Source organism: Dipodomys ordii, unplaced genomic scaffold (assembly GCF_000151885.1).
Source record: "Dipodomys ordii isolate 6190 unplaced genomic scaffold, Dord_2.0 Scaffold10, whole genome shotgun sequence".
Lineage (NCBI taxonomy): Eukaryota > Metazoa > Chordata > Mammalia > Rodentia > Heteromyidae > Dipodomys > Dipodomys ordii.
Genome location: NW_012267226.1, coordinates 13,398,117 through 13,417,486, shown reverse-complemented (window position 1 = coordinate 13,417,486; position 19,370 = coordinate 13,398,117). Strand labels below are relative to the sequence as shown.

General features: G+C 43.2%; 1 protein-coding gene across 1 annotated transcript in view; it reads left to right on the top strand.

The window, feature by feature from the left end:
• Nucleotides 1-15,678: 15,678 nt before the first annotated feature.
• Gucy1a2 (guanylate cyclase 1, soluble, alpha 2) overlaps nucleotides 15,679-19,370 on the top strand; it is a 165,837-nt gene continuing 162,145 nt past the window's right edge. The window contains exons 1-2 of the mRNA XM_013009625.1: nucleotides 15,679-15,702; nucleotides 19,076-19,137. Coding sequence (XP_012865079.1) covers nucleotides 15,679-15,702; nucleotides 19,076-19,137 — 86 coding nt within the window. The remainder of the gene's footprint in view (nucleotides 15,703-19,075; nucleotides 19,138-19,370) is intronic.

Here is a 19,370-nt window from a genome sequence, read left to right as displayed (position 1 = left end):
CCTGGGCAGAGGGAGGGAAGCAGAGGGTCTCCAAGGCCAAGTTAAAGAGGTAAGAGACTCTGGAAGCAATGGGGTTGTCAAACCTGCAGATCAAGCCAGGCACCAGTGGCTCACGCCTGTAATCTTAGCTACTCAGGAGCAGAAATCTGAGGATCGAGGTTTAAAGCCAGCCCAGGCAGGAGAGTTTGTGAGATTGTTATCTCCAATTAACTACCAAAAACCCCAAACCAGAAGAAATGGTGAGGTAGAGTGTTTCATTAGTCTTGAGATGAAAACATTTCTTCTAAAGATAAGGGTGGGTAAATTGAAAACCAGGTAGAAAGAAGTGTTTCCTTGTTTTTGTTTGTAGGAGCATCTTCTTTTTAGTTTTTAAAGTAAATGCATTACTGGGTGCCAGTGGCTCCTGCCTCTAATCTGTGGAAAGTCCCTGAGACTCTTATCTCTAATTAACCACTGGGAAACCAGAAGTAGAGCTGCAGCTCAAATGGTAGAGTGCTAGCCTTGAACACAAAAGCTCAGGGGCAGATCTCTGCCAGGAGTTCAAGATCCAGGACCACATACAGACATCCTCTCTCTCTCTCTCTCTCTCTCTCCTCCTCCCTTTCTCTCCCTCCTTCTCTGTCTACCTCTCTCTCTCTCCCTCCCTCTCTCTTTCTCTCTCTCCCTCTCTCTCCCTTTTTCTCTCCCTCCCTCTCTCTCTCCCTCTCTCTGTCTTCCCTTCTCCCCCTCTCCCCCATTCCCCCTCCGTCTCTCTCTCCCTCTCCCTCCCTCTCCCCCTCTCTCTCTCTCCCTCTCTCTCCCCCTCTTCCTCTCCTCTCCTTCCCTCCCTCTCCCTCCCCCTCCCCCTCTCTCTCCTCCCTCCCTCTCTCTCCCTACCCCTTTCTCCCTTTCCCTCTCCCTCCTCTCTCCCTCCCTCTCCCTCCCTCTCCCTTTCTCCCCTTTCTCCTTCTCCCCACTCTCCCTCCCTCCCTCTGTCCCTCCCTCCCCATCTCTTCTCCCTCCCTTCCTCCCTCTCTCTTCTGTCTCTCTCTTTCTCTCTCTCTCACATACACACCATTTGTCCTGCTCTTTTCCATGTCTGATATGACTTGTTTACTTGTAGAGCTCTTCGGTGCTGTCTTGCTGGGTGGGAAGGTCACCTTTAGGAAATAAGGGAATAGGCCTTTATTGTTCTGTCGGGTAAGTTTTATACAGTTGGAAAGTATGGAAGGTAAAATAAGGCAAAACAAGATGTGCACAAACAAATTTAGCTTCTTGGTCCTCTTGTTCCCTTTTCTGGGAGCATTTTGCTTAATTTCATTAAGTAAGGATTTTTTGTCTTCTTTATGTATTGCCTAATTCTGTCTCTATGCCACATTGCAGCTGGTCAGTAAGTATTATCAAGTGAATAAATTTAGAGTGAATATAAACATATTTGTTTTAAAGTATCAGAGAAATTCAAGCACCAGATAGAGTAATAAATTCAAATGTGTTTAAAAGGTAAAATCAACAATAATAGTAACCACAGTAGAGACAAGGAATGAGTCGATATTTAAAACAAATATATTTTTCTTTGAACTTAGGGCCTTGCACCTATTAGGCAAGTGCTGTGTCACCTGCTACCCCCAGCTCTTTTTTTTTTTTGCTTTGGTTTATTTTTTCAGAGAGGATCCGGTGCTTTTTTCTCCCAGGGCCACCCTTGGCCTATAATCCTCTGTCTCCCAGCTACCTGGCATTATAGGTGTATTGTTACCTTATATGTTCTTATTCTTCCGTCATACTATTTAGTATGTCTTGTCTGAATGTGTGACTTCAACTGTAACCTGAACTAGAACACTAGACCTGTGGATCAAAAAGAGAAAAAAAAAGAAAAAAATAGTAGATTGATGTAATCATCTGTAGAATTAAAAGAAGAGTTGTATTTTTCCATGAATATTAAAATCGTCTATACCAATCAGCTTTTATATAGTAGCAGGAAAGAGTGAGTTCTTTCTACCTATTCTATATATTTAAAAATAAGTCCACATAGCTGGGCACGGGAAGTTCATTCCTATAATCCTAGCTACTCAGGAGGCTGAGGTTTGAGGATCTGGATTTGAAGCTAGCTCAAGCAGGAAAGTCCATCAAATTCTTATCTCTAATTAACCACCAAAAAGTTCCCAATCACGCTGTGAATCAAGTAGTAGAGCACTACTTTTGAGCACAGAGAGGCTCAGGGACAGTACCCAGGCCCTGAGTGTAAGCCTCAGGACCAGCAAAAATAAATAAGTAACATAAATAAAAATAAAACAAGTCAATGTTGGCAGTGGCTGGGCCAGGAATTTGAGGTATCTCAGTTATACCGGGAAAATACTTACAATTTTACCACCTAATTTTTTTCTTGGTGATTATATGTTGCAAAGATTCCAGGAATGAAATTCAGAGTGAGTGCATCTATCCTTTAACTTCTTTCTTGGATGGTGTCTTCCCTAGGGAAAGCAAGAACTTTCAAGAAAGATTGACATTACTCGAAAGCAGATTTAAGGAACAACTGTCACATTAACATGAAACCTATGTTCTTCATTCAGAGGATTCGGTAGATCTGGGTAATAGAGGAGAGCTTATTTTTAATGCCACTGATTGAATTTTCTCATTTTGCCTGCTCTGTTAACTTATAATTCTACTCTTCCCCCTACCTCTGTGTGATGGGTATAATTTGTACGTGAGTAACGTTTTGGTTTTCTTTTTCTTTCTTTTTCTCCATTGGTACCAGAGTTTTATCTCCTGGCTTCAGGCTTGTTAGGTTGGAACTCTACCACCTGAGGCATGCTTCCAGACTGGCTTTTGCTGGTTAATTTGAAGATAGAGCCTCATAGACTTTCAGTGCTTGCCTTAAAGCACAATATCTAGATATCTGCCTCTTGAGTAGCTTTCCCTCCCTCCCTCCCTCCCTCCTTCCCTCTCTCTCTTCTTCCTTCCTTCCTTCCTTCCTTCCTTCCTTCCTTTTTTGCATTTTGATGCTGTTCTGGGGCTGGGCTTGAACTCAGGGACTGGGTTCTGACCCTTAGCTTTTTTGCTCAAGGCTAGTACTCTACCACTTGAGTCACAGCTCCACTTCTGTGTGTGTGTGTGTGTGTGTGTGCTTAATTGGAGGTCAAAGTGTCATGGACTTTCCTGTCCAAGCTGACTTTGAACTGTGATCCTCAGATTTCAGACTCCTGAGTAGCCCTAGCTACTGATAAGGGTTTGTAAAAGCCACTGGTTCCCAGCTTGCTTTTCTTTCTTTTTCTCTAGATAGGCTCTTGCTATGTCTCCTATGCTAACTTGTGCTCAGAATCTCCCTCCGACAGCTTCTGCAGTGCTAGGATTATAGGTGTGTGATACCTCACTTTGTTTTATCTATGAATGTCTTACCAGATCTTGGTTTGTCTTAGCTTACGAGGCTTGTTTGTTGCTATATTTTCTAGAAAGGAAAGCATACAGAGACTTGGACGATTGTGTTTTTTGTTACTGGTTTTTACATGGGAAACCTGACTTTATTTTCTTAGCATCTTTGAAACACCTGTCTATCAATATCTATATCTCTGAATCTCTTTACGGCGGTTTGGTAGGGCACGACTGGCTTGTCAATTAAACAATAACCTGTATTGGAAATCTGGAATCAACTTAATGACTTTCCACAAGTAATGGAAATGTCAGAATAGAGCGGAGAGTAAGAGAGAGAGGGAAGAGAGAGAGGGAATCTTAGCTACAGACTATCATTATCCCATTTGGAAACTGAGGCAGCTGTGAGGGAGTTTGCAGCGTGGAAGCCGGAGAAGAGAGATTTATAGTTTCTACTGGATACAACAGTCAATAAATGCTCTGTGAACCTGACAGTGTTTGCAAGCTATCAAGTCTTGCTTTTATTTACTTTTTCCTCTTGTCTTAACTTACTGCCATTATATACAACATTTCAGAGGAGAAAAGCAACTTTTCCTTTTGCTCTGAATTACTCTCTCCAAAAATGTGCTTGCAACCTCTCCCCCCCCCCCCCCCCCCCCCCCCCCGCCCCAGGCGATCCTTCTTTTTCCAATCAGATTCTTCTGCTGCTTCTTCCCAGTGGTCCACAGTGTGAATTGTGGCCCGGGACCCTTTGCCAGTTGTCTCTGTCACCCTTGTGTACTGTGTTTACTGTAGTACTTGGGTTGAGAATGGGCCAGATGAGAGGAATCAGAATGTGGAATGAAGCTGTTAGTGTAATTTTTTTTAAATCATCTGACTCTCTAGACTGCTCACAAATAACCTAGAATTTAACGTGGAGTTGACACAGATACCCAGTTATTTTGACAACAGAGGTAGACTACATCACCTTAATCAGTTACACCCACAACAAATGCTATGATTAAAAACTGCATTTTATTAGCAACATGCATAGGAAAAAATATTTTGCTACAAGTTACCCCAAAATAGTACTTCTTCAAGGAACTCATGCAAACAATTACTTTTCAAATAGGAGTAAAAAATACTGCCCTTATGTAACTATGGTATGCAACAAAATAAGATCAGACTAACATCATTTTGACCATTATATCAGGTATTTGCCATCCCATAAAAATCACAAAATATATTCTTTTGCTTTCTATGTGGCTAAAAGAAGTGAAAGCAAAGACTTTCAAAGTAGTGTCTCCCCAAGTTTTTGCTTTGATATTTTATACTGGTTCTTTCTTTCTTTCTCTTTCTTTTTCTTTCTTTCCTTCCTCCCTCCCTCCCTCTTTCTCTCTCTCTCCTTCCTATCTCTCCTTCCTCTCTTCCTTCCTTCCTTCCTTCCTCCCTCCTTCCCTCCTTCCCTCCCTCTTTTCCTTCCTTCCTTCCTTCCTTCCTTCTCTTCTTTCTCTTCCTTCTCTCCTTTCTTTTTTGGTTCAAGACTGGGACTCAAACTTTATACCTGATGCTTTCACTCATTGGCTAGTGCTCTGCCAGCTCAGCCACACTTCCAACCAAATACACACACACACACACAAACACACACACACACACACGCACGCGCACGCACGCACACACACACACTCTCTCTCCTCTCCCCCTCTCTCCCTTTCTCCCTCTCTCTCTCTCTCTCTCTCTCTCTCTCTCTCTCTCTCGTTTAACCTCAGATCTATTATGGATTAAGGCGAGAAAAAAGTGTAAGGTAGGAATGTTTATTTTTATTAGTCCATGTGTCCCATGTTTCTGTTTCCTCTCTTCCTCAGTGAAACCCTCCTGCCACGAAGTGCGCTCCGAGCCTCTTCCAACTGTGACAGTTTGTATTTTGAGCACTTGATCATGATAAAATGATTATTAAGTGTTTTTCTTCAGCGTGAGCCCCGGTACGGGGTGGACAGCAGCTTGGGGGGGGGGTCTGCAGGAGGGAGCTCAAATCTAACATCTGCCGGCTCCAGTGTGGCCCTGCAGTCACGACCGCAGGGATTTCATAGAGTTTGGAAAAACAAGGATGTTTGCCAACTGTATTTTAGGGGCGACCCTGGGTGGGGCTTGAAGTGCAAACACAAGGTACTAGTGACACACCTTGTAATGAAGAAGAATTCTGCACGGAGTTCTGTGAGGGGGTATGCTACTTTCTAGCTGCCATAGCGAACTGTCGCTAGCTGTAGATGAAGCCTGTTTTCACCAATCCGACTCTGATTCACCTAGGAAATGTGGTCAGTAGACAGGGCAAGGGTTCCTATGATACCCAACGTAAGGGAGTGGAAACTGAGGCTCCGAGAGGAACATGGACCTGCTGAGGTCAAGAATGCTTCCTAGTGCGTACCATAGAGTGTGTGCTGTGTCTATTTCCCATCCTCCATGCTTTCTTTATCCCTTCTCCCTGTCCCGCAAGTCCCCCATCCATATCCTACTAATTCCTGTTTGCTTTCATATCTTTTTCTTAAAAATCCCCTGTCTGAGGGAAAACATGGGATACTCTTTCTGAGTTGGGCTTATGTCACGTCACAAGATGATGTCTCTCATTCCATCCATATTCTGGAAATGATATAGTTTTGTCATCTTTGTGGATGCATGGTACTCCATTGTGTGTGTTATCTGCCTGTCTGCCTGTCTCTATCATCTATACCTATAACCAACCTTCCTTCCTTCCTTCCTTCCTTCCTTCTTTCCTTCCTTCCTTTGTCACATTTTCATATTCATTTATTATAGATTTACCACATATTTTATGTCTATTCACATATCCACTTATTACCAGCTACGTTTTTTTTTTTTTTTTTGGTCGTGGCTTGAACTCAGGGCCTAGGTGCTGTTCCTGAGCTTTTATGCTCAAGGCTAGCACTCTACCACTTTGAGCCACAACACCACTTCCAGTTCTCTGGAGATAAGTCTCATGGACTTTCTTGCCCAGACTGGCTTTGAACCACCATCTTCAGATCTCAGCCTCCTGAGTAGCTAGGATTACAAGTGTGAGCCACCAGTGCTCAGCTCACCATCTACATTTTAATGTCTCTTTCTACTTCATTCCATCATCTCTCAGTAGAGATACTAACCAACAGTTACAATCTCAAGATATGACATACAGTGCTGTTGAGTGCACACTCTGGTCACACCTCTTCTGTGTGGTGACTTGCTAAGAAGAGGCTAGTTCAAATGTCCTGTGGGTTTTCTTGCACCTTACCCTTCTTCCCAGTTACCCAGCTCTGACTGTGTGATGGTCCTGTGTTAGAAATGCTAATGGGCTCTTTCTTCGCTGAGACTCTGCCTCAAGACTGACCTAGTTTGCCTGCCCACTGTCAGTTTGTATGCCCCAGGCTCCCAAGGGTGAAGCAGCTGTGAGCAGACCAACAAAAGCCATCAGCATTGCCAACTTTCTTCCCTTAGGCTGCAGAGTCTGGGAAGAGCAGTGACATAACCCGAAGTTTGATTTCTAAATAGGAAGAAAGTCCTGGCGATCACTAAAATCATTCCATTGGTATAAGGATATGTGTTTCTCTACAGGCATGCCACACACCCATGCACATCTCTATATCCTGACGTCTTGGCATAATTAAATAACTTATTAGAAGGAAAGAGGAATAGGATAATTGTACTATAGAGTGATAGGTAAAATGTGTTTAATTCATAGTTAAATGAAAACAATAAGGCTTTTTAATGTCATTGATATCAGTGCTCTGATTGTATGTTTTTTATTTTTGTTTTTTTTGTCGGTTGTGGGGCTTGAACTCCGGGCCTGGGCGCTGTCCCTGCGCTCTTCAGCTCAAGGCCAGCGCTCTACCACTTGAGCCACAGCACCATGTCCGGTTTTCTAGTGGTTAATTGGAGATAAGAGTCTCATGACTTCTGCCCGGGCTGGCTTTGAACCTTGATCCTTAGATCTCAGCCTCCTTAGATCTCAGCCTACTCAGTAGCTAGGATTACAAGTGTGAGCCACCGCTTGATTGTATGTTTTTGTTTTCCCTTTTCTCCTCTTCCCCCTCCCCCCCCCACCACACTCAGGAAAACTGATAGTTTTAATTTAGTAATCTGCCTCCTAAGTGTATTTCTTGTCCTTTTGGATTAGATTATAGTTAGTAAAAGATCAGATTATATGCAGACCATTCTTGAGTTTTCTTCCCCTCCTCTCCCTTCCCCTTCCCTCCCCTCCCCTCTCCATGTGTCCACATTCCAGTCCTGGGCCTTGATCTCTGAGCCTGGGCACTTTCCTCCCCCAGCTTTTTTTTTTTTTTTTTGCTCAGGGCTAGAGCTCTACCACTTTGAGCCACAGTGCCACTTTCAGTTTTTGTTGTTTGTGTTTTTTTGCCGGTTAATTGGAGGTAAGAGTCTCATAGACTTTCTTGCTCAGACTGGCTTTGAGCTGCAGTTCTCAGGTCTCAGGCTCCTGAGTAGCTAGGATAACACGTTTGAGTCACCAGTGCCTATTGGCACTCTTTGCCTTCGAGGAGAGTCAGAGCCATGGAGCCGAGTGATTCACTCTGCAGAGGGTGGAGATGAATTCTGCACATTTCACCCTCTGAGACTGAAGAGTCCAATGACTTACTCTTCTCTGTGTCCTGGGATAATCAGAGTTTCAGCCGCTGGTCAGCAACAACCAAATGCCCAGGGCTCTCCAGTTGGCATCCGAGTGGCAGTGCTCTTATTTACACCAAACAAAGACTATGAAATGCATCTCATTTCTTTCCCGTCAGCACATTTCTTACTGCCCAAGTGCCAAGTTGGCTTCAATTTATTTAGAATCAAAACATAATGGATTTCATGCCAAATTCTTTGGCCTACTTTCTGGAGCTTTCCAGTGAGTGGTTGAGAGACCATATCGCAGAGCCCTGATGCTTGGGGTCTAGTGATAAGACAGGTTCCCCTTTGTTTTGACAGCTGGGATTTTCCTTTCCTTTATGAATTATGGTTTTCAACGTGTCAGAGGGTTCAGATGATGCTCAACAATCTGAGTTGTGTTTATAAGTGGTGCCTTTCTTATTTTCCCTGTGTGTTGCCCTCTGTAGCTTCGCTCATCTTACTTACATTGGCCAACATTAGACCTGTATCTGTTGTTTAGGCGTTCACTTTGCATCCTGACAAGTGATTGGAGGTGATGGGTCATCCATTTACAAATTAGCATCTGGTAAGATAGATGAAGATGCACTGTACCCACAAATTGATAGGCTGAATTGCAAACCCCTTTGGACACTTAAAGGTAATACAACTTTAAACGAATTAGCATGTACGTTAGTGCATTTAGGCTTGACAGCTTGTTTATTTTGCCATTTGTTTATGAAGTAAAAGTTTTCCTTCCCTTGTTCCTAGACTCTTTTTTGGGTACCACTTTACTGCAGCTCCTCAAATACAGAAAACAGTAAAGTTCTTGGAAATATTCAAATGATGGCTGCAAGAATTAAAAAAAATATGTTTTTATTGGGAGGGAAGGGATAGTAGGGGAAAAACAAAGGGTGGGTAACAATGCTCGATAGGAAAGGTACTTATTACCTTACTCATGTAACCGTAACCCCTCTGTACGGTATCTTTACAATAAAAATATTAAACATTTTTTAAAATTTGAATTAAAAAATGAAAAAATATGTTGTTATTCTCTGTAAGTACTTGTACAAAGGAGTTGCCATTTGACAAGGCAGTTTATGAATACAACACGTCTTGATCAGTGTCAACCCTTTCATCATTCTTTTTAAAAATATACTGTTAGGGGCTGGGAAGGTGGCTCAGTGGTAGAGTGCTTGCCTTGCATGCATGAGGCCCTGGGTTCGATTCCTCAGCACCACATAAGCAGAAAAAAAAAGCCGGAAGTGGCGCTGTGGCTCAAGTGGTAGAGCGCTAGCCTTGAGCTGAAGAGCTGAAGGACAGCGCCCAGGCCCAGAGTTCAGGCCCCACGAACAGACCCCCCCCCAAAAAAAATCTACTGTTATTGTAAAGGTGATGTACAGAGGGGTCAGTTACGGATACCTAAGTCAGGTCATGAGTACATTTCTTTTTGAGCACTATCTCCCCTTCCCTCACTCTCTCCCAGTTTTTCCCCCCCATCTCCACCCACAAGTTGCATAGCTCATTTTCCACCTAGTGTCTAGTGAGTTCCATGCTACATTTGTTCACCCTTTGTTCTGCCTTTTCTGTGCTTCTCCCAGTCCTGCTCCTATGAATATCTTTAGTCTCACTGTGTGAATGTCTAGAGGATTGCATAATTTATCAAGTCCCCGTGTATTTTTTAAATCCCTCCCAATCCGACCTCTTTCCTCAATTTTCTTGTGTAGGCTGTGCATTGAATTTTTTTTTGTTTGTTTTCTGTGCTGGTTTTGGGGCTTGAACTAGTAGGTCCTGAGCGTTTGTGCTTAAGGTTAGTGTTCTACTACTTGAGCCACAGCCCCACTTTTGGCTTTTTTAAGTGCTTAATTGGAGATTAGGGTCTCATGGACTTTCCCGTCTGGGCTGGCTTTGAACTTTGATCCTTGGATCTGAGCCTCCTGACTGACAGTCAGCCCCCCGGACACTGTTGGAGGCTGGTCCAGTGTTTGGCTCAGACGCTGATTCGTATTTCACTATGTATACAGTCAGTGTTGTGCCATCTGTGAGGTTCAGAGACTCGAGCAATGTTCCTCCCCGATTGCCTCAGGATATAGTGTGATCCATTTTATTTTTCTTCCCCAGCAAGTGTTCTCTAAGCAGTACCATCTTGTCTCATGGTTAGAAATATTGTTCAATGGATCCAAATTGCCTGAGAAAATGAGCAGTAGAATGATACATCTCCTCAAATCTTCCCATGCAAACACAAGCAGCCACAAACAGGACTGTCTAAACTATAACAACAGCTACAAATATGGGAAAACAATATGATAACCTTATGTTCATATCATGACATATTTTTGTTTTTTAAAAATGGAAAGGATGAATTTGACTTAAGTACTTGGGAACATTCTCCAATGAACACAAAAGAGAAGTAAGTTGTACTAGGAGGCTGTTGGCAGTGAGCGGAATTGCTCAGCAGACCTAAATCTTCGGCTGGTGCTTTCAACTCTGTAACTTAGGCAAAACAGCTCAGTCTCTCTGATTCCCAGTTATTGTTTCTGTGAAATGTGGTTAATGAAATCTGAGACTCAGGGAGTTGTCATGAATGTGAATGTGTAATGGGTGGAGAAACAAAAGGGACTTAGCCGGTGTGAAATGTTTTGAGAACTAAAGATTGCATTACTATTCTCTGGGATTCTTTGAAAATATCCAGAATAGCTGGGTGACTTGAATGTGATCTTGTGTGAAGTTAGGGGAAGGACTTTAAAATAAGTAACCCTGCAAAATGATTCTTCAAGGAGGTATGCTTGCAGCTTAAATTAGTATTGATGGCATTGAGTCTTGTATCAAATTGCAATTTAGTGTCAACTTTTGGAAAAGCATTAACGTAAAACAACACACAAGGGAGAATACTTGGAAAGCAAACACACTTTGTAGAGGAAGACTTAATTATCATATTGATTCTACGTTAAGTTTATTCAGTTTCAATCAATAATTACAGTGATAGTAATTACCAGGTGCTTTACTCTTTTGTGTATATGTCTAATCAGACAAAGTTTATTGGTTGGAATCCCCAATGGGTCAGTTAGTATAATGTTAGCTCTCAACTTCTGTTCTCAGGAGATTGCTGGAATGTCTACTCATCCTCCCCAGGAAAATAGAGGTTGGGTGAAGTCTTGAATCAAACATTGTAAGTAGAAGTCTGTGATATTATAATATATTTATTACCCCCCCAAATGCTAGCATTTTTGAATTTTTATCTTATTTATCTAGACTGAGTTTTGCTTATTAGTAAACTTGTATGTGGGCCACTTAAAATATGATTCCAGCTTTTCTGGAAGTTTTTCATCCTTGCACAAAGTGAGGTGAAGAATACCCAGAGATGGTAGTTGAATTTGTTCTGACTCTGTTTAGCCCTGCTTCACATTGTAGCCTGGGCTTGCAATCACTGCTGAGAGCTGTGAACCCCCAACAAGGATTTTCTAGATGGGAGAACGTGGAGACGTCCCCACTTCCCCCTACCTCCCTCCACCCCCTGCCTCAAATTTCTTACTCCCAGGTGAAGAGACTGTTGGCTTATTTTATAGAAAGGTCACTAGCACAGCTGGACTTGAAATACAGAGGTCCTGACTCTAAGTTCTATATTTAATTTTGTCTTTTTAAAATTTTATTTTTAGTTTACATGTTTTAAGTTTAGTCAGAGGCTGGGAAAATGAATATTATGCCTGGATAAGTCTCACGGGGACTGCTCCAGCTGGCTTTGAACTGCGATCCTCGGATCTCAGCCTCCTGAGTATCTAGGATTATAGACGTGAGCCACCTATTTCTTTGAATTGTTTTATTAGCAATGTCGGACCATTGGTGACTGCAGGCATAATTATGAATACATTTTTATTTAAGTTTTGGAACTTTGCATAGGGTTTCTTTTTGTGGAGATGGTATTAGGATTTGAACTCAGGGCCTTGTGCTTGCTAGACAGATGTTCTACCACGTGACCCATACTCCCAATCACAGTTATTTTTTTGAACAGGTCTCACATTTATTCTTGGGCCAGCCTGGACCTCAACCCTCCTGTTTCATGTAGCTGGGATGACAGGTATACGCCACCATGCCAAGTTTTTTTGTTGGTTGAAATGAGAGTCTTGTGAATTTTTTTTTTCTTGGACTGGTTTTGGAGTATAATCCTCCAGATCTCTACCTCCTGAGTAGCTGTGATTACAGGTATGACCTATCATACCCAACTGGCACAGGATGGCTCAGTACTCAATGTTCTTATGTCATTAATCTTATTTACCCAAACCTCACAGGTGAGGCCCAGAACATCAACATATTATAGAGACTCTCATCCATACCATCATTTACCTTAGAAAGGATTGAGGATTGAGAGTGTGTGATTTCTGGTCTTTTGTCAGTACTGAACTTTGAACTCAGTATTCCGTGCTTGATGGTTGAGTTGTTGAGGGAAAGGAGATAGGGCTCCTCCTTAGTACTATCTGAGATCACGGCAAAAAGGGATGAATGAAAGAGAATATACAATGAATTGTTTGGAAGTACCTGTTTTGGGGGTTTAGATGGTGGTGGTAGAGATTTGGCCTATTGAAAGACAGTATAAAACCAGGTGCCAGTGGGCTGGCTTATGCCTGTAATCTTATCTTCTCTTGAGGCTGAGATCTGAGGATCATGAATTAAAGCCAGCCCTGGCAGGAAAATCTGTGAGACTGTTGTCTCCAATAACTGCCAAAAATCCAGAAGTGGAGCTGTGGCTCAGGTGGTCGAGTGCTAGTTTTGCACAGAAAAGCTCAGAAACGGCACCCAGGCCCTGAGTTCAAGGCCTAGGACTGGTACATATACAAAAAAGGCAATATGAAGATACTGGGTGCCCTGGGCAGAGGTCAGCCAGGGGAGGAGAGGAAATGGAGAAAGGGGAAGAGGATGTGCAATGAAGGTGTCTCTTTCTACAGGATCTTATGCAACATCTTCCTTCTTAACACAAATTTGATTTAAAGACGTATGTTTTCTCTAGGAACGAGCAGATAACGTGAATACACATAGTTATTTAATTTTGTGTGAATGTTAAAAAGTACTTTCTTATTGAAGACAGTTTCCTAGGGGAGGAAATGTTCTCTGTGTGTTAAGGAGGGTTTCTTTTTACTTATTACCTATGTAAGGTTTGAATGGATCATGTCATCTCTTCAACTTTGGTTCCTCCTCCTCCTCCTCCTCCTCCTCTTCCTCCTCCTCCTCTTCCTCCTCTTCCTTCTCCTTCCTCTTTCTCTCCCTCTCCCTCTTTTTCTCCCCCTCCCTCTCCCTCTCCTTCTTCCTTCTTTTTTTGGTGATACTGGGGTTTGAACTCAGGGCATTGTGATTGTCTGCATTGGGATAGGGTCTAGTGTTTTATGCTTAGGCCGGCTTGTCTCACGATCTTAGAAAATTTCCTGTATGGATGGGATGACAGGCATACGCTGCTGCACCCAGATTTTTAGTGGCTGAGATAGTCTCATGAATGTTTTTCCCAGGCGAACTTGAAATTTCCAGTCTCTTCCTTCCAATCTCCTTCCCCTGAATAGCTAGGCTTATAGGCAGGAATCATTACACCCAGCCCAAGGTTGGTTCCTTTCCATTCAGATAGTGATCATGTTAGTCTGCCTATTTCACTGGATTGGTACAAGATCTATTAGGATAACTTGTATTAAAAATGTACACTGTGAAGAACTCAGATAAAAGCCATGAAGTGTTTATTTTGTGCAGTTCAGGTCGGAGGTGATAGGATTGGATTCTGGAGCCAGATTATTTGGGTTGCAAGTCTTGGCTTTGATTCTTTTTGCCCATTTGAAATGGGGACCTAAGCCTTTTCAGTCTAAGTTTTCTTGTCCATAAAAAACAAAATAAAGCTGGGCGCTGGTGGCTCACGCCTGTAATTCTAGCTACCCAGGAGGCTGAGATCTGAGGATTGCAGTTCAAAGGCAGCCTGGGCAGGAAAGTCCATGAGACTCTTATCTCCAATAAACCACTAGAAAACCGGAAGTGGCGCTGTGGCTCAAGCGGTAGAGTGCTCACCTTGAGCTGAAGAGTGCAGGGAAGCTGAAGATTGCCCAAGCCCAGAGTTCAAGCCCCATGAACGACCAAAAAAACAAAAACAAGAATGAAAAAACAAAACCAAAATAATAGCATTTACCTCATAGACCAAAGAAGCTAATATATATATATATATATATATATACAATGAGCTTAACACACATAGAAAAATTCATATATTGATGCTTTAAGCAGTATATATAAGTATAATTCTATATTCATCCCACAAACTCATGTTTGATTTTAAGCCACTAGTGACAGATAAATGAGACTATGTCTGAATTCAGCAATTACTAGTAAAACATCATTGGGCTGGTAGTGTCTCAGGGTTAGAACCAACCGATTAGCAAGTGTGAGGCCCCAAGTTCAAACCCCAGGACTGCTAAAGAAAAAAGATCAAGCCTGCCTCAGTAGCATCTTTCTCTGGCTATCTGGGCAATGAGCTACTCTGATCATTGCTGATCTAGTCAGATAAGGGGCAGATAGCACTGACTGTGTTCAGATTATGTCTCAAGGAAGCAATTCAATTCTGACTCTACATTTGAAACATCTGGGTCCCCCAGACCAATTGGATTTGAAAATGGGGGTGGGGTGGCACTCAGGTGTTAGACTGTAATACCCAGGCCCACTTGAAAATGACTGGCTTAGAATATTAGTATGCAGTGTATATTCACACTTTTTAGTTTCAAACGATGATAGGTAATTGTATCATGTTGAAATAAGTAAAACAATAGGACTATTTACGGATGTTTCTTTGAAAACAAACCTGTTGTTTCCACTAAATCTGTATCTGCTATGTGTGTGTGTTTGTGTGTCTGTGTGCGTTACTAAACAGAAATGAAAAAGTTTACATCAAATGATCACTGCTCTTATTATTGGCACAATAAAGGCTGCAAATATCAAATAAGAGTAGGGATTCAGAGGATGTAAAAAACGTGGAATTGATCATCCAGGGCATCCGGTGGGATGGGGCCACACAGAGCCAGACTCTGTATTTCGTAGCATATTCACTGTACCTGTGTGGCACACACAGCGGGCCCACGCCTGTAATCTTAGTTACTCAGGAGGCTGAGATGTGAGGATGACGGTTTGAAGCCATCCTGAGCAGGAAAGGCTGTGAGACTCTTCTCTCCAATTAACCATCAAAAAGGCAGAAATAAAAAGGACCCTCAAGGACAGTGCCCAAGCAGAAAGGGAAGGAAGGATGGAAGGGAGGGAGCAAGGGTGGGAAGGAAGGGAAGGAAGGAAAGAAGGAGGCAGGAAAGGAAGAAAGGGAGAGAAGAAAGAAAGGGAGGGAAAAGAAGGAAGAAAGGAAAAAGAAAGACGAAAGACCAATGGACCTTCTTCTTTGGACACAAAGAACAGAGCAGGAGAGATAGGTGGTCCTTTAATTTTATAGGCCTCTCCTAGAGGCTCTAAGAGACAAGGAGGAGGAGGGAGACAGACTCTACCATGGCTATCTTAAAAAGAAAAACCAGAGAAGTCTATCATTCCCCTCTGCTTCCTCCTATGCTACACATGGTGGCCTGGTAGGGTCCCAACTCAACACAAAGACGCACGCACAGGAACAGAGACAGCAGGAAAGAGAGAGCAGCCATCTGTGTCTTGTACCAGGGCTCACACGGAGGGTTCTAGAAGCTTCCATCCTGTGGCAATGAGAAGCTGGCTTCCTCCATGACTCTTATAACCAGCCCCATGGTTGACCTCACAGATGGAATGCCAGGCTTAGGAAAGGTCACGGGATCCACACAACCAACTCATGAAGCCAGCTCAGCAGAGACAGAGACAGGATCACAGAAGAGTGTGAGTGGCCGCTGTTCCCAGCAACCGAACCCATTGGCTCAGACAGGCCTGTGAAGGCCTCCACAGGCCCTGCCCTGCCTATCTGTAGCAGATGGTGTGGGAATCAGGCAAGAGACAGTGGCAAGTGTGTGCGTGCACACACGTGCATGCGTGTGGCGTGAAACAGTTGTCATTGCACAGGGCACATGGTCATCTCAGTTCTACAGAGAAGTGGAGGTGGGGTGGTGGGGTGGGGAGGGTTGGCTTCCTGTGCTGTTTTTCTGTTTTGGTTTGTTTTGTTCTTTGATGTGCTGGAGTTGATACTGACTTATTACAAGAAGCAGTGCACTTAGGATTAGAAATAGTGGTAGCTCGGTTGTGGGCTTTTTGTTTTGTTGTGTGTATTAGACTAGTTGCCTGGGTTTTCCTATCTAAATCTTAGGCTCCTCAACTAGATTTTGGAACTCATGAGGAAATAATGGTTTTCTGCTGATTAGTGTCATAACAATCATTTAACATTTGGGCAACGACTCTGCTGAATTTCAGTTAATTCGCATAAAAACAATGTATATGTGAGGAATCATTTTTTTCAACAGCGATCAAAAGTGCAATGCATAAAGTCATTTAGTTGGTAATTCAAGAGGTGTGTGTGTGTGTGTGTGTGTGTGTGTGCGCGCGCGCGCGCCAGTACTGAGGCTTGAACTTGGGCCTTGAATGCTGTCCCTTAGCTTTTTTTAAGGCTGATGCTCTTCCACTTGAGCAGCCCCCCGCTTCTGGCTTTCTGCTGGTTAATTGGAGAAAAGAGTCTCACAGACTTGTCTGCCCAGGCTGGCTTCGAACCCTCATCCCCAGATCTCAATCTCCTGAGTAGCTATGATTATAGGCACGTGCTACTCGTGCCCAGCTAGAGCTTGAGTTTTCAACTCAGTTTGACCTGCAGCCATTTTGTTTTTCTGAATTCCTTCTTCAGGACAAGAACAGAGCGACGTGTCTGCGGGGTGGGATACTGCCTGTAATGGGGTCAGCCAAGGAGCTATGTTGTCAAAGGAGCAGATGAAGGAGCTGGGTTCTTCAAAGCCCTCACTTCCCCCACGGTCTGCATTGCCTTGCATTACTGGATCACTGGAGAACTAGACAGGAGTCAGCCCTGCAGGAGGATTGGGCCTATTTGTGGGTCTTATGCCCTGAGATTATGGAAGATGACTGACACTGATAAAGCTGTGGTTCCAGGCCAACAGACACAAGTCAAGGAAGACTGGAAAGAACCCATGATGATATATTATGGAGGCCCATAATAGCTAGCCTTGGTTGGCAGGAGATACTATATTGTCAGCCCATGTGCTTGAGTTTGGGGGCTCCCCTGGCCTTAGTATGATAGAGGATCTATATAAATGCAGTGCCAACTTCAAGCTCAGTTGCCTGTGCTTAAGGAACATTTCCTTTAACTGTATTTGTAAACTACACACTTAACCCTGTCTGAGTGTGGAAGTCATTGCTTCCCACAAGAAGGAAGTTCCTTTTCAGAGCTTTGCTCCTTTCACAAACATGCGCTTTGTCGTGACTGGGAAAAGTCTAGTCTCGGAAAGAAAATGTCCTTTAGGAAAAAAAAAAAAGACATTTGTACACAGGTTATCCCAGGCTCCAGTGGCCCTGTGCATCTTAGTTTCTGCTTTCTTTAGAAAGCCTGTGTTTTGTGTCCAGAGCGAGTAGGAAGGAGAGTTGTTTGCTCCTTGGTACCTTGGCGGAGGTGTTAGCTTAGAGCTGTTAGAGGGAGTTAGCTTAGCTTGGGACTGCCAGGGGAGCCAGGGATGGAAAGGACTTCACTTGGGCTACCCTGGGCTGGATGTGTGCCACACCGACTGTGCCCAGGTCATCTTCTTTGTGGGTCTTATGGTTTTCTTGGTTCAGAGTTGCCATTTCTTTGCTTTGACAGAATGATATGTCATTCATCCTTTGAAGCAGGCATAAATAGGCCAGTCATGGTCCAGGTAAATGCCTGGGTTGAAAACAATACCCTAGCAAGTGCAAGGCCCTGAGTTCAAGGGGAAAAAAAAGGCACTCACTCTAAAGGACTCGAGGCTCGGAATTCATCTTTATCAACTGCATCTTAGTTAGAACTTTTCTACTTTTTAGAGGGACTACATTGGAGTAATTGATTAACTAAAGCTCATGAGATCATCAAGCTGTGGCAGTGTCTCGAATGTCAAAGGGTGTGTATTATACATTTCCCTACAACTCTTCCTGGGTTATAATGAACCAATGTTTAGTGTACTCTTTTGATGGATTTTCCCTACTTGATGGACAACAGGGTTTTTATTATTTAAGATAGTTGCTTTCTTGCTCTTGGGAAATCAGTCGGTTCTTATCATGACTTCTCACTGAAAAATCTGTGTTCTGGGTTGTTTGTGCTCCATTTATGGCTAAGTTTAAAAACCCCAAATCTCAGCCCTGCTGCCTGAGTAAGTCTGAAAATCATTTCTTGATCAAAAATTTTAAAAAAAACTATCTTGAACCATCATGAGATGGGCTAGATTATACAAGTCAGTCATGAGCTACTTAAGGGGGGAGGGGTGGTTGAAGATACTCAAGTCCTCCATAGGAGACATCAGAGGAAACAATTTCTTTGATACCAAGAAAGTCAGGCTGATTGCCCTTTGAGGCTGTGGGATCTGGACCCCCTGCTTCCGGTCCTACCTGAATCTCTCTATTGGTCATCTCTGATGTCAATTAACAATCCTGGGCCGGATCATCTGACAGAAAGCCTACTCTAAAGTTGAGGGAGTTAGGACTTGGCTCAGGTGGTCAAGTGCCAGCCAACGAGTGAAAACATCAGACCAAAAAAAAAAAAAAGAAAGTTGATTACTTTAACTCAATTTACTTTTGCCTTTCAGATCCTTCTTGAATGTTTTGCTAAAAGCTAAAACTTCAGTCGGTCATTACCTGACCCAGATTGTACATACTGGTCATGAAGAACCATCACCTGCGTGTCTGTTGTACATTCTTGCCCTCTGCTCCTCCAGGCTACCTGGCAGCCGATGGGTTTTTCATTGACCTCAGCAGCTGCTTCAGAAAAAATGAAAAAAAGCTTAAAAAGCCAGGAAATCCTGCCAAAGTACACATTGGGAAAGTTTGGGCCAATTGCAGAGTGTTTCATTAGTTGCTCTGGAGAAAACGCCTGGCCTGGTGCAAAAGGGGTGAAAATTCTGGGAGAGAATTCAGAAGCTCCCTGCCGGCCAGCGTGGGAATGGCACTGTTTTGCTGATCTCTCTATTCTTGTTTTATCCCATAGCCTCAGACCATACAGCAGACTCTCAAAAGGACGCTGCAATATTATGAGCATCAAGTGATTGGGTGAGTAGAAAATGGATTTTGGTCATTAAGGGAGACAAATTAGAGTGAATTTCCTCAAACACAGCTGGGGATCATGTGGTTATTCTGGTATCCTGAGCCTCCTTTTCACATAGGCAGAGTTCTCAAAGTGTGGGGTGGAGACAAAGGTGGGTCCCTTGGAGTGCTTCGCTTCGGTTTATGAATTCTTGTATGTGTGTTTGCACACACGTGTGAGAACATGCACCAGTCAGTCC